This window comes from Streptopelia decaocto (assembly GCF_964273445.1).
Source record: "Streptopelia decaocto genome assembly, chromosome: 2".
Taxonomy (NCBI): Eukaryota; Metazoa; Chordata; class Aves; order Columbiformes; family Columbidae; genus Streptopelia; species Streptopelia decaocto.
The window spans coordinates 160878338-160892009 of record NC_138655.1 but is presented as its reverse complement, the minus strand read 5'-3'; the positions used below and the strand labels follow the sequence as shown (position 1 = coordinate 160892009).

The 13672-nt window shown below is 43.0% G+C and overlaps 1 protein-coding gene across 30 annotated transcripts in view; it reads left to right on the top strand.

The window, feature by feature from the left end:
* Positions 1-13672, top strand: part of OBSCN (obscurin, cytoskeletal calmodulin and titin-interacting RhoGEF) — a 199761-nt gene that overhangs the window by 107183 nt on the left and 78906 nt on the right. For 27 of the 30 annotated variants that reach the window (XR_014183387.1, XM_082046088.1, XM_082046067.1 and 24 more), the window contains 8 exons: positions 529-795; positions 2764-3030; positions 3650-3919; positions 4610-4876; positions 5477-5743; positions 6878-7144; positions 7837-8109; positions 11551-11817. Coding sequence is in view for 29 of the 30 variants with exons in the window: in XM_082046088.1 (XP_081902214.1) it covers positions 529-795; positions 2764-3030; positions 3650-3919; positions 4610-4876; positions 5477-5743; positions 6878-7144; positions 7837-8109; positions 11551-11817 (2145 nt within the window). In the remaining variant the exon portion in view is untranslated. The remainder of the gene's footprint in view (positions 1-528; positions 796-2763; positions 3031-3649; positions 3920-4609; positions 4877-5476; positions 5744-6877; positions 7145-7836; positions 8110-11550; positions 11818-13672) is intronic. The other 3 variants (XM_082046092.1, XM_082046095.1, XM_082046071.1) reach the window with 3 other exon arrangements.

Genomic DNA, 13672 nt, shown 5'->3' with positions numbered 1-13672 from the left:
GTAATTCTCCCCTTGTTAACTCACATCAATAGGATGCTTGTGCTTCAGACCAACGATGATGTACTTATGTGGTCTCATATACTGTCATCACCATGGGCAGACAGTGGATATGTCACCAAGGTCCTGAAGGTGACTGGATTCTGGAGAAATTACTGGGGTAGCTCCAGTAGGTGGATTGACAGATCCACAGTTTTCATGGTTTTCTCTTTCCCTTCTCTTTTTTTTTCCTCTTTGGAGTCTTTCTCTAAACACTGTTTTGAATAAATTCTCAGTCAAACATCCTTCACCCCCTTCAAAGCTGTTGGTCTGGTCAAAGTCCCCATCCCACTTGAACCCATTAAAACATCTGTAAACCACTTTATTAGTACTTCAGTAACTTCAGCAAATACTTGTGAGCTTTATCCAAAATCTATTCAATTGTTTTAACTCCCCAATACATAACACAGAAGTTAAAGTACTTTTTATTAACTGTTCAGCTGTAAATACCGTAGTACACTGTAAATACCTTTGCTGTGTTTGTAATTTCAGTGCCACCTCCAGTCTTTAAGGTGAAATTACAGAGCACAGAGCTGCGGGAAGAAGAAACAGCTGTCCTCTGCTGCGAGGTGTCCCAGCCTAACGCTGCGGTAGAGTGGAAGAAGGGTGCCCAGGTGATCGCCCCCAGCTCCAAGTATGAAATCAGGCAGGAGGGAACAATCCATAGTTTAAAGATTTATCACTTAAAACCCGAAGACTCTGGCAAATACACCTGTGATAATGGAAATGAACAAACGACAGCCACTTTAACTGTGAAAGGTAGGTTGGTTTGGGTTTTTTTAAGATGAGAAACTTGCTCCATTTCCTTAGCTTTGCATTAATGAGATGGTGCTAACTACTGTACTTGACTTCAGATGTAGTTTGCTGGTATAAAGCAGCTGAGTCTTTTTGCTTTCAGAAGTTAAGTCCTGTGGAGTCTTGAGCAATGAACATGAAGGGACACCAACCATGTCATCAGTCCTAGACCCAAGGGCCTCTCTCTGGTCATTCAGAAAACCAAGGCTGGAACTAAAATTAGAATGAGACCATTTCTGATGTTTAACCATCCTTTGAACTGTAGTTCCACCTGGGAAAATGGTGCTCAAGAATCAAAGTGCTCAAACTTACTTGGGCACTCAACTCCAGATAATGAATGAGGCACCTAAATACTTCTAGTGCCTGAGGCCTCAAAAATAGGTGCAACGTGCCAATATATCAATTTTTAAAATGTACTCAGGTAGAAATACAATATTACAGTAACTTTTTCTGGGATACAAGATCAGCAAAACTAAAGAGGAGCCAGGATGTTCTTGTGAAATGTCATCTCTTGAAATGTCCCTTGAGGGCTCTCCCGTGAAGGTCAGGCCTGCTGTGATACTGGTGCCAGGATTCGGTGATACCAGGATTTTTGTACCGTGAGCAGATCCTCTGATGGTGGCTGCTCATTTGTGTCTCTGTGTGTGGCCCCAGCCACTCCAGCACTCTTTGAAAAAATACTTGGAAACCAGGAAGCTGAGGACGACTCTATGGTCACCCTTCATGCCGAGCTCTCCAAACACAATGCACCAGTCAGGTGGAAAAAAGGGTCAGTCTTGCTCCAGGCCAGCAATAAGTATGAGATGAAGCATATGGGCTCTGCTGTGGAGCTACTCATCCATGATCTACAACTGAAGGATGCTGGAGACTACATCTGCGATTCTGGCGATGAGCAAACTATGACGTCCTTGGTAGTGAAAGGTGACAAAAAGCTTTCACTTCACCTTTTAGGGAGCTCTAGTTTAGTGTAGATGTTCCATACGTAAGAGTCAAGGACACTCTACCAGTGAGGTTGGCCCTTTTTTTGTGATAAGGATTCTTGAATCAATAGTGATGTGGTCTGACAGACTAGGTCTTCACAAAGACATAAATTCTCTCTCCTACTTATTCTTTTGCTGGATCATCAGAGGCCGGGGGCTGCAGGACTCATCTGCACAATGGGATGTCTTCACTGCAGAGGCAACTGTACAAAAAGCCTTGACCCCAGCCATTGCCCAGATATCCCACAAAATACACCATCAGTTCCTACATCACCCACAAACACCTTCAGATCTCTCTCCTCTTACACACATCTGTTACCCAGTTCCTGTGAATTCACTCTGATTTCTCAAACCCCATCTCTTTCCCTTGTAAACACCAACTCAACTGTAACTGTGGAGCCACCAAGGTTCTTCTAGGGAGCTGGACTTGAGGAACTAAACTTCTACATGTGGCAGATTGTGAATCAACCCACCAAAACTCCATCTTGACCCATCAGTGATACACATCAGTGTAGAGACTTCCAGAGTTCATCTCTCTTCTGGGTCCAATTTTCAGATGAGGAGCATTGAATAATGATGTTTCTCCATGCACCCTCTCAAATACCCAATAATTTAGATATCACGTGTAGGCTTTTGAGTTGCAACTTTGGTATCCTTTTGGAGATACATGCAGTTAGATGCTCAAGAGACCATATCCATGACTGCTTCTGTGTAAAGGAACATGTTCCCAGAGATACTCGGTGTGTGCAGTGCCCAGTGACTCTTGGGGAGTGCGAGGTCCTTAGTACTCCTGGAAATCCAGCACTTTCTCACATTTCTTGTTTGAGTTTTAAAGTAATTTTGGAACAGAGTTTGGACCAAATTTGGAATGGCACCACAGTTTCACGAAACAAAAGACTTAATGACACAGTAATGAAACGTAATTTTTTCCCTCTGATCTGTCTTGGTTTAGCTTTGCCAGTAACCTTCACAAAACCACTACAGAACCAGCAAGCTGAAGAAGGTGGCGCCGTCACTTTGAGCTGTGAAATCTCAAAATCAAATGCCGCCGTGAAGTGGAAGAAGGCCGGGACAGTGCTGCGACCAAGTGAAAAATACAAGATGCACCAGTCTGGGTCTGTGGCTGAGCTGACGATTCGCAACCTGAGTGAAGCTGATGGTGGGGAATACACCTGTGACACAGGGGACCAGCAAACCACTGCAGCCGTGCTCGTGAAAGGTGGGGATTTGCATGTGGAACAGCTGAACTGGGCTTTGTACCATGGAAGGGGCACATAATTGAGTAATTTGACAGCTAGACATCCTTTATCCAAACTGAATCATGGGGATCTCAGAGATAAGACTGATTTCAGAGGGATACGAATGGAGCCAGTTATCTCTAGGTAACCACAAATGGGTCTTTGGTACTGTGATTTAATGTTAATGTCACCCACTAAAATCTGTTGACAATATTTTCACAATACATAGATTGCATTATAAATATATATATTTATTATACATACAGTACAGTATAATGGTTGGACTTGATGATATTGAGGGTGTCTTCTTCCAACCAAAATGAATCTATGATTCTATAACATGCATACTTTATAGACTATTGAATATATATGCAAAATATATGCATACAATCGTACATACATTATGCATCTCTAAGAAGGTAACATATTAGTCCATGCCCACGTAACTACATTTCTACACATGTAGCTCTTAGTGCCTTGTGGTCATTCTTTCAAATAATACAGTACTGTCAAGAAAGAGCATAATGAAATGTTTAATCCAGGAAAATAGGAAGCATCACTTGAAAGTAGGTGTCAAACTCTATTGACCTTTCCCTAAAGAACCGGCAGCAACCATAGTGGAGACGCTGAAGGACGTCACTTCGTGTGAAGGAGAAGATGCAGTATTTGAATGCAGGTTGTCCCGGGAAACAACTCAGGATGCCCAGTGGTTCCTGGGGGATGTTCCTCTGCAATCCAATGAAATGAATGAGATCAGAGTCCAAGGGACGCGTCACACTTTGATCCTGAGGAAGGTGACGCTGGAAGACTGTGGGCCCATCAGCTTCAAAGTCGGGCAGCATACCTCAGCAGCACAGCTGACGGTCCAAGGTGAGCAACCTCCTGGGAAGAAGGATTGAGGAGGTACTGGTGAGCACTGCCAACATTGCTTTAGCTTCTGGAGAGGTCTGTTTGAGAGGTCCTTGGAAATTTGGGGGATTAAGGCAGTTAAGAGTTAGATATGTTGAAAGGGTTGTCAGGCATTGGAACAGGTTGTCCGGTGAAATGGTGGAGTCACCAACCTGAAGGTGTTTAAGAGATGCAGAGAAGAGGTTCTCAGGGACATGGTTTACTGACTGCCTTTGGTTAACAGTTGGAGTTGATCTTAAAGGTCTGGTCCAACCAAAACAATTCTATGAACCTGTGACCTGAGCTAGTCATTTCAGTCCTTTTTATAGCCCATGGAGTGAAGCAGGCATCCTTTGAAGACCATCCAACTTATCCTGAAACAAGCAGATAGGATATGTCAGAGTCAATGCTAAAGAATGTAAAGAATATGCCCTGAATTATCTACTACTTACCATGTTTCTAGACCATATTTACTCAAAAAAAATCTGAAAACTGTGAAAAACATTTCCATTAATTAATCTAGAATTATTTTGGAAGATGGCCATGTCAATAACTTATCTTGTTTGTTCCTCTTTGATCTGGTTCACAGTGTAGCTATAGGCACCTAGTTCTGATCTGGGGGCAATGCTGGATTAGGTGGTTGAAGCAGTCTTGGTTCCCTCTTCCCCACAGTTGCTCCGGTCAGCTTTGTAAAAGCACTCCACAACTTGGAGCTACAGGAGGGTGGCACGGCTCACTTGTCCTGTGAGGTGTCCAGGCCTGATGTCCCAGTGGAGTGGAAGAAAGGCACCTCTGTGATCCGCTCTAACCAGAAGTTCAGCATCAAGCAGGAGGGGAAGGTCCACACACTGGTCATTCAGGATTTGAACCGTGAGGACTCCGGGGAGTATAGCTGCCACAGCGCTGATGGGAAGACCACTGCCAAACTCGAGGTTAAAGGTATGATTTCCTCTTTGCTCAGCAGAGGTGAGAGGTGGACATGTCAATTTTTGGAGCTCTCCAGTGCAAGACAGAGGTTGAGGTAGTGGAGCAAGTGAAGCAGGGGCCACCAAGGTTGTGAGGGGGCTGGAGCACATGGAGAGAGGAAAGAGGCTCAAGTTATGTCAGGGGAGGCTTGTATTGTATATTAGGAAGAATTTCTTCCTCAAAGGGCTGTTGGGCATTGGAACAGGCTGCCCAGGGCAGTGGTGGAGTCACCATCCCTGGAGGGTTGGACAGATGCAGAGATGAGGTTCTCAGGGACATGGGTTAGTGCAAGGTTGGGTTATGGTTGGACTCAATGATCCTGAGGGTCTCTCACAACCAAAATGATTCTATGTTTCTATGATTCTAACTGATTTTTTTCCTGCGGGTTAATTCCTCTGTCTGACTTAGACTTAGGCATTCCTGCCCTGGCAGAACTCCTTAGGCAAATACAACCAGAATCATGCATGAACTTCATGAATGGCATTCAGTACCTTAAAAATAAAATATTTCTCCATTTTTTATTTTTATTTCACTCGTTTTTTTTTTCCCTCTTTGCACCATTCCCCTTTCAAGCCCTGCCCGTACTTTTCAAACACTGGCTGAAAAACGAGGAGGTGGAGGAAGGACGCACGGCCGTGCTGCACTGCGAGCTGACCAAACCCAATGTGCCCGTGGAGTGGAGGAAAGGAGACACGGTGCTGCAGCCAAGTGACAAGTACGAGATGCGGCAAGAGGGGACACATGTAGAGCTCTTCATCTATGATGCTGATGCTCAGGATGTTGGCGATTACACATGCGACTCGGGGGATCAGCAAACCACTGCATCGCTGCAAGTGAAAGGTAGGAGAAGCTTTGCTTGAAAGCAGAGAATTTATGTTGTCCTCTATAGGGGTGTCCTCCAGATGGGTGACATGGAAGTTTTATCACTGAATTATCATTAACACTCCATATATGTGAATTACAACTGTCGGAAAGCGTTTGATCCACAATCTGTTCTTCAAATATTTATTTGCCTTTTAAACCAAATATTTGCCTTTTAAACCAAATTTTATTACTGCAGCTGTGACAGTTGGGAGCAAAACTGCAGCTGCTGCTAATGAAGAGCAGTTAGAAAACTTGCCTGCTACCTGAGAATGGGAGACTGGAGTATTTCACCATACCTAGAACAGGCCCATTTTAAATTGAGCCATTATACCTATTTGTGCTCAAGCTGCCCAAAAATTGTGGCTCTTTGCCTTTTTCTAATTGCTATGGTTTAGGATTTTAGGGTTTTATTCATTTTATACTGAGTGCTGTGTCTTTGGACTTGAGCAACAAGATAGTGCTTTTAGATCCTGAGTTTAGCCCACAAAACCAGTGTTCAGCTCAGTGTGATTTCAGTGAATGTCCAAATTATGTGATTGGTCCTGTTGCACCTCTAACGGCTTACACCGAAAATTGTGTGTGTGCCCATGTGAAGCCCCTTAGAGGTCCTGTGACCTGTGTCAGTCCTTTATGGAGCAGCAGTGGACAACCTCATGGTATCAGCAGCTGATCACCATGAGTGGCAATAGCACAACTAAAACTCCTGCTCTGAGCTTGCCAACAGAATAATAGAATAGTTTGGGTTGGAAGGGAACTTCAAAGCTCCCCCAGTGCCATGAGCAGGGACATTTTCACCAGCTCAGGTTGCTCGGAGCCCCATCCAGCCTGGCCTGGGATCTCTCCAGGGATGGGGCATCCAACACCTCCCTGGGCAACCTGGGCCAGTGTTTTACGACCCTCAGCATAATAAATTTCTTCCTCATGTCTAGCTTGTATCTTCCCTCCCTTCCTTTGAAACTATCATGTCCAGTCTTTCATCCACCAGTATTCCAAACATTGCCAGCAAGCAAGTTATGGTTCACAAAGTGAGGAACTGCCAAGCCAGAGAATTTTCAGGCAAGTTTCTCACCTCTGATCACTGTCACTGATGCAGTTGCTTCTCCACCACAGTGCTGCCTGTGCTGTTTAACAAGGAGCTGAAAAACGTAGAGTCTGAAGAAGGGGGAACTGCTGTCTTGCACTGTGAGATCTCCAAACCAGATGCCCCTGTGGAGTGGAGGAAAGGAGGGGTGGTCATCCAGCCCAGTGCCAAGTACGAGATGAAGCAGAAAGGCAGTGTTGCTGAGCTGATCATCCATGGTGTAGAGCCTGATGACTGTGGGGATTATACCTGTAGCACTGGATACGAGATCACCACAGGTTCTGTGTATGTGCAAGGTAAGGTGAGATGTGCTGGAAATGCTCTGGTTTTGCTGCCTGGATTTCTTATCCCAAAAGCTTCAACAGTAGCTGGCCAAACTTATCACAGACGCAAACAGTTAAAAGTCCATTCATTTATTTCATTATTTCAGTGAAGATATAAACACATCTGGGCTGAGGATGGACCATTTTTTATAAGTAAATGTAGTTCAATGTACTAACCATAATGTGTACCACAGCAGACGATGGTACTACTGAAAAACTGTTTGCTTGGAGCAGCGGTCTTAAAAATACTGGATTTGTTGTTGTTACCGATTAGTGCTTCTATCATTGTTGATGTCACTCTTTTAAAGCACTGTAAGTAAACACTTAAATCTTAAGCTAACTCTCTGCCTCCCACCTCATACCGTGTCTATGCTGATGGTTGCAACACACAGGAGAGCCAGTCGTGACCTGGTCATGGAGTAGAGTTTCCACCCAATGAAACAGTGCTTGCAGACACGCACACTGTGTTTGCAAGTGGGTGAAGGATGGAAGGTGGTGTCTTAATCCCTTAAAGAACATTTTATCTCTTTTTACCTGGAACAGCATGGCAAGTTTAACTCTTCTGGACATCTTGCAGTGTTGCTTGGCCTAGTTCTGCAGGAAGCGACATGTCTGTGTTCACGCTTTTGTTTTCCTTTGGCACCTTCTCTCGCTCTGTTATACAGAAGAAGCAGCAGTCATAGTTTCTGGTTTAAAGGACACAGACGTCTTTGTGGGTGAGTCGGCCACGTTCACCTGCGAGCTCTCGCACCCCGGCGTGAAGAACGTGCAGTGGTGGCTCGATGGATCTCCCCTTCACAACAACTTTGTGACCGAAATCTCTGAGCGGGACGGGATGGTCCACACTTTAACCCTAAATGACGTGGCGTGCCATGACTCCGGCACTGTCACCTTCAGAGCTGGGTCCCTTATATCTTCAGCTAAATTATTAGTCAAAGGTATTTCATTTTTAGAAAGAAACACATGGCCACCTCTGGACTTACTCAGTGCACTAGTGCTTCTGCCTTCCAGGCTACCCTTACTAAATCCCTCCACAGTTCTTCTGCAACCCTGCACTTCTGCAAGTCACCCATACTCATGTCAGAAGCCTTATAGGTACAACCACATGGATTTTTTCAGTGGTTGTTTCAGGTGAGGAAGGGTTGCAGGGTCAGGGCTGCTGTTTTCACCTGACATCTAAGTGGAGCTGAACATAAACCACCCTGCTAGACCCTGATTTTTTCTGTCCCCCCTAAGAGTTTTTACAATGCTACAAAATATGATGGAGCTGGAAATTCAGAGTTACCACTGTGCTGCAAGGCTGCTGGCACTGAGCTCAGTTTGGTCCCAGGACAAGACTTGGGGCTGTTATATTGATGGCTCCAGAGCTTGTCCCGGAAACCAAAGGGTATATGACATTGCAGTAAAACACAGTGGCAAAATAATCCTCGTTCTTGGACTGCCAGAATATGGTTATCAATGCACTAGCAATGCTTTCTGGTCTGTTGAATAAATGTTTTTCTCATTTGGTAAGGGTAGCCACAAGCTGCAAATAACACTGAGCTCCAGACTTGATAAAGCAAGCTCCTTCACATCCAGTCCTTTCATAGCCATTGGGAAAAGTTGTTATTTTCCAGACAAAAGTAACACTTATTCTTTACCTGGAAAAAGGATTTGTATATATGGATATATAAAGGTTTAAGAGCACTTTATTAAAATGTACCTCCATACTATAACTGTCTGCCATAACTGCAATGATCCACAATATGGAATTGTAGTCAGTGGTTGATATGTCCCTTGTACATTGAGAAAATTTAACTCTCTGCAAAGATAAAATGCCAGATCACTTCTTCCTAATATCAGAATGATGTGGCAAACACATGGTGTGCGAAAACCACAAATCCCACGTCCATTTGTATTGATTTTGAGTTTCACATTTTCAGAGACAGAAGCTGGTTCTGAGATCTTTAGGTGAAGAAATCCAGTGACCCTAAAGCATAAATTAAAAATAAATGCATCATTAGGTATTCTGCTCAGTCAAATAAAGGGCTCCTGAGAAGTTTTCATTTCACAGAATCATTGATGTTGGAAGGGACCTCTGGAAATCATCTGGTTCAACCCCACATCTCATGCTAGTACACACATGTATGTGGATATTTTGTGCTTTTATTAAAGCAAGAATTCTTTAATGTGAACCTGAATCACAGTGGAGTATGACTATAGTAGGTTTATGATGAGAAAGATATTTAAAAAATCCCCAGCTACACTGTGCTCAATAACACTTGACTTAATAGGAAAGTAAAACATAAGTAAAATTCTAACTGTGCTTGTATTAACAGCCAATTTCATGTATTTTATTTTGTCCAGGAATCTAAAAATAGATCTATCTTCAGACTACATGTATTTCAGTCTGCCTAGCTATCCACAGCTTGTTCTTCATCAAGGAACAAGTTGACTTTTTCTCTGTTCCACGTGCCCCATTCTCCTGGTGTAAGGCACGATTGTAACTAGATATATTCTGTAATAAATGAGATGTCACGACAGCTTTTCATGTTGGGCCTTCACAACATTGTTACCATACAACTGCATTCATTTGGTGGCCCAGCAAGATGGCATCTTCACATATGGGCAAAGGGGAAATGGAACATGTTGAAGGAGCTGCTGTCTTCTTCTGACCACCTTGGACAGGGTGAGAATTACAGGTCCCAATGTACATGTTGGCTCCTAGATGCCAGGGAGATTTCTGCCATTGTGCATGGTTGAATTGGGCCACCAAGATCCTAGGCTAGCAGTGACAAAGAGCAATGGGGCAGTGGAACAAGGACACCTTCCTTCTCCAAGACCACAGGCGACATTTGCTGTGAGGACCACACGTCCTCATCTTATGAAAGGGGACATCAGTTGCTCCCCAGCTGCAGAGGTATCTTCTTCATTCTTCAGTCCTGGTATAACCAAGACATCTCCATGATCTGCCATAAATGCCTCCTCTCCACAAACACACATGTAGACACATGGAGTGGTAGAGGGAGCCTTAGAGAGCAGGATCAAGCCTTGCAACAGCTTTCTAGAAGACATTTGCAAAACTATCATTGTTTCCCAAGGTCTGCCAGTAGCATCCCAAATCCTCAACCTGCTGCACCAAGCTTCAAGAAAAGCATTCCAGACAGAGGTCCAGCGTAGTTTATTCTATCTGGTTTGTGATCAGAACTATGTGAAATGTAAGAACATACATCATCTTTCCCTGACCAGAACCTTTTTATGTCCCATTTTGGGGAGCAGTTGGCATAGTTCTGCTGAGAAGGATGTTGCAGAGACTTCAATTTTCAGACTTCATTGAGAAACTTCTTTTTAGCATATATATTGCAGTTGTATGCAGGTGTTCCAATTTGACATCTCAGGAGGGACTCCTCAGCTGCTTTGGAAGCTCACGATATTTTGGGTTTACATAGATCTACTCTGTTCTACAGCTGCCTCCCAAGAAACTGAACTAGTGTTCTAAGAGAGACTGGAAGCTTAAAAGCAGCCTCATGGATCTCACCTTCTTCAGAGGAGCTGCATATCCAGCTGCTCCCAGCATTTTATGGGTTCCCAATCCAAGGTTGCAATGGTTCATGGATGAGAGCTCAGGAGGTTCACACAGCTGCATCTCTAGATCAGCTGATGTAAAGGAAATCATCATTTTCCCCCAAACTTTGCCTCTGGTGCAGTGGAATACATGCTTAATCAAAACAATAAGTACTTGTCTCCTCTGAAGTGCCCTTTTTTGTTATAGTTTTGCTGGAGCTTTGCTCTTCATGCTGCCAATGACTCCTGACATGCAGCCGCCACCACCACAGGACAGGGATGAGTATTGGCATTTAAGTATTGCATTTCTTTCCAACAAGATGTTGCAGTTTACTCATACAAGGAACCTCCAGTACATTTTGTGGCATTTTCCTATTGCTATGTGAGGCTGAGTGTCACAGGGACCCACTAATGGCAACCCGTCCATTGCACTTCTCCATCTCAGACTTGCACTCTCACCACATTCTTGCATCCAGTGCTTCCTAGTCTAGAGCATGTCAGCAATGCTGGGAGTAAAAATAAGCCTGGAGAGAATCTCAGCAGCTGTACTGCACAGGAGTTCACATTCAAGACTGTTAAAGCACAGACCTTAATTGCTGGTGGCCCATTTTCCAGTGTGATAGCTCTATTCTAATGTACCAGTTCTGCTTCAATCCTGCTTGATGCTGACTCAAGCACAGACTAAACCGCTAATCCCCAGTGTGCCCAGTCAGCTCCCGCTTGCACTGTCACTCTGCTTGCTTCCCACAGGCTCTGTGCTTGTCAAAAAAATCTCTAAATTTTCATTTCCATGAGGATCCACTAATGCATGTCCTTCCTGACGTGTTGGTTAACAGATCCAACCATTGAAGTGGTCAGTCCCATGCAGGATATAACTGTTGATGAAGATGGCACAGCAGAGTTCATATGCCAATATTCTAGGCCAGTACACGCCATATGGAAGAAAAATGATCAGGAAATACATTCTGATGGGCAGCGAGTGATTATCGATCAGGACTGGAATGTAAGCACGCTAAAAATTAAACCTACGGTACCAGAAGACACTGGCATCTATTCTTGTGAAGTTGAAGGCATTAAAGTGATGGCTACACTTGATGTTCAAGGTGAGGTCTTCCAGCCAAAGAGGAAGACTATCATGGGTTCCAAACAAAAGAGGTGGAAAAGTGATGGCAGCACCTCACAATAAATGACTCATTAGATACCTGCTGTTTGGTGTTCACTCCAGAACTGATAACGATGATAAAAGTAGTTGGGAGTTGATGGGAACTGAATATGAAACTGGAGCATTTCACTGGAGCTTAGTTCTTATTAACGCTCACTTATTAAGTGTTGTCACCCGTCGTTCCTCCTCTGCAATGAACAGCAACATCAGTGCAATGGGATGTGTCCTGCCGAATTATTGTAAAATCACAGATGTAACATTGATCCAAATGAATAATAAGAATTTTTTTGCTGTTACAGAATGCTTTTTACACACAGTGTGCCTTAAAACAACCAATGGATAGTGTGGAATTTCATTTTCTTTTCAGCCAAGCCACAGTAGCTTGGTATTTGACTTATTTCAAATACTGATCACTCAGGAAGTACCTTCTCACTTGGCATCAGCGTTTGTGAGGGCCCTGAGAAACAGTAAATAAAAACATTAAGTTTAGGATTTTATTTTGATGTTTCTCATTTTTTCCTGCTGTGTATGGAATTATTGTTTTCGGTCACCAGGCAAATTAGTGCGATCAGCAAGAGCAATGTTTCTGATTTGATTTCTGAACATTTTTGTTTTCTTGGGTCATTATGCTTTCTTGCTTAATGAGAGTTGTGATTACAGGAGAGCAGGGTATTAATTATTATAGTATTTTCCACATTGATAGGCACTATCCATTTTAGGGATTTAAAAATATGTTCATGAACATTATCTAAAAGCATCCCAGAGGAAGGAGGATTTGCAATTGTTTGCCTTCCATAGTTAAGGAAACCAGTGCTCCAAAAGTACACAAATAAACAGCTTTGATTTGTTCTAACAAATGTATACATTCTCCAATAATTTACAAACCCCTCATTATTCTCTATGAATATTATAAAAGACAGAAATTTTGTAGTAACTCACGCAAGTAACTCATGCACTTTTATATTTTTTTCTATTACATAAGTTGTTCAGGGTTTTTTGTTTGTTTTCTTAGAGCAGTTTCATATAATGGTCATAGAGATCTAAACAGGAATTTCTCAGAATGCTGGTTTATATTATAGGGCGTGCTGGCCATTGTGTGTTACTTGTGTAAACTGTATTTACTCAGCCATGTATTCCCACTCTTGTGCATGTAATTTGTCCATATAGCTGGTCTAACACGAATTGTGTTCACATGCACCAGCCCACATCGAATTTTGCATCAGGCTGATTGCTGATGTACAAATGCCAACTGCTGCACGACTCTGTGAGCAGACGGAGCGTGTACATATGCGCATGTTTCTGACCACATAGTTCACCTTGCACGCATGAGAAAATAAATCTAATACATTACCACGGAGATTTTGTAATACTTCAGAAATTTACTATTCAAAATACTGTTAATACTGATTTTAACGTTCCGTGTGTTTCCTAGAGGCAGACTTGTTAATTCAGACGACAGTTGCTATAGCTTTGCCAACTATAATATTCTCTCGTATTTTCTTTGCATGAAAGGTAGTAAGATTTGATCATGAGCTATCAGTGGATTGACATCTCCCCAGTTATGATGATAATTGTGCTGCCTGAGAGATCTGTGGGAAATGTTTCCTCCCGCGGGACAGAAGAAATTTGATTACACTTTATCGTCCTGAGCTTTCCCTTCCTATTGACTATTGCCCTGCTTCATATAAACGCCAACATTTTTTTCTTTATTTGTAAAAACAGAAGTCAGGTTTCTGGAGGAATTCTAGATGGAATGCTATAGGTTGTAGAGGTTTATCATTATTTTTAAACTATCT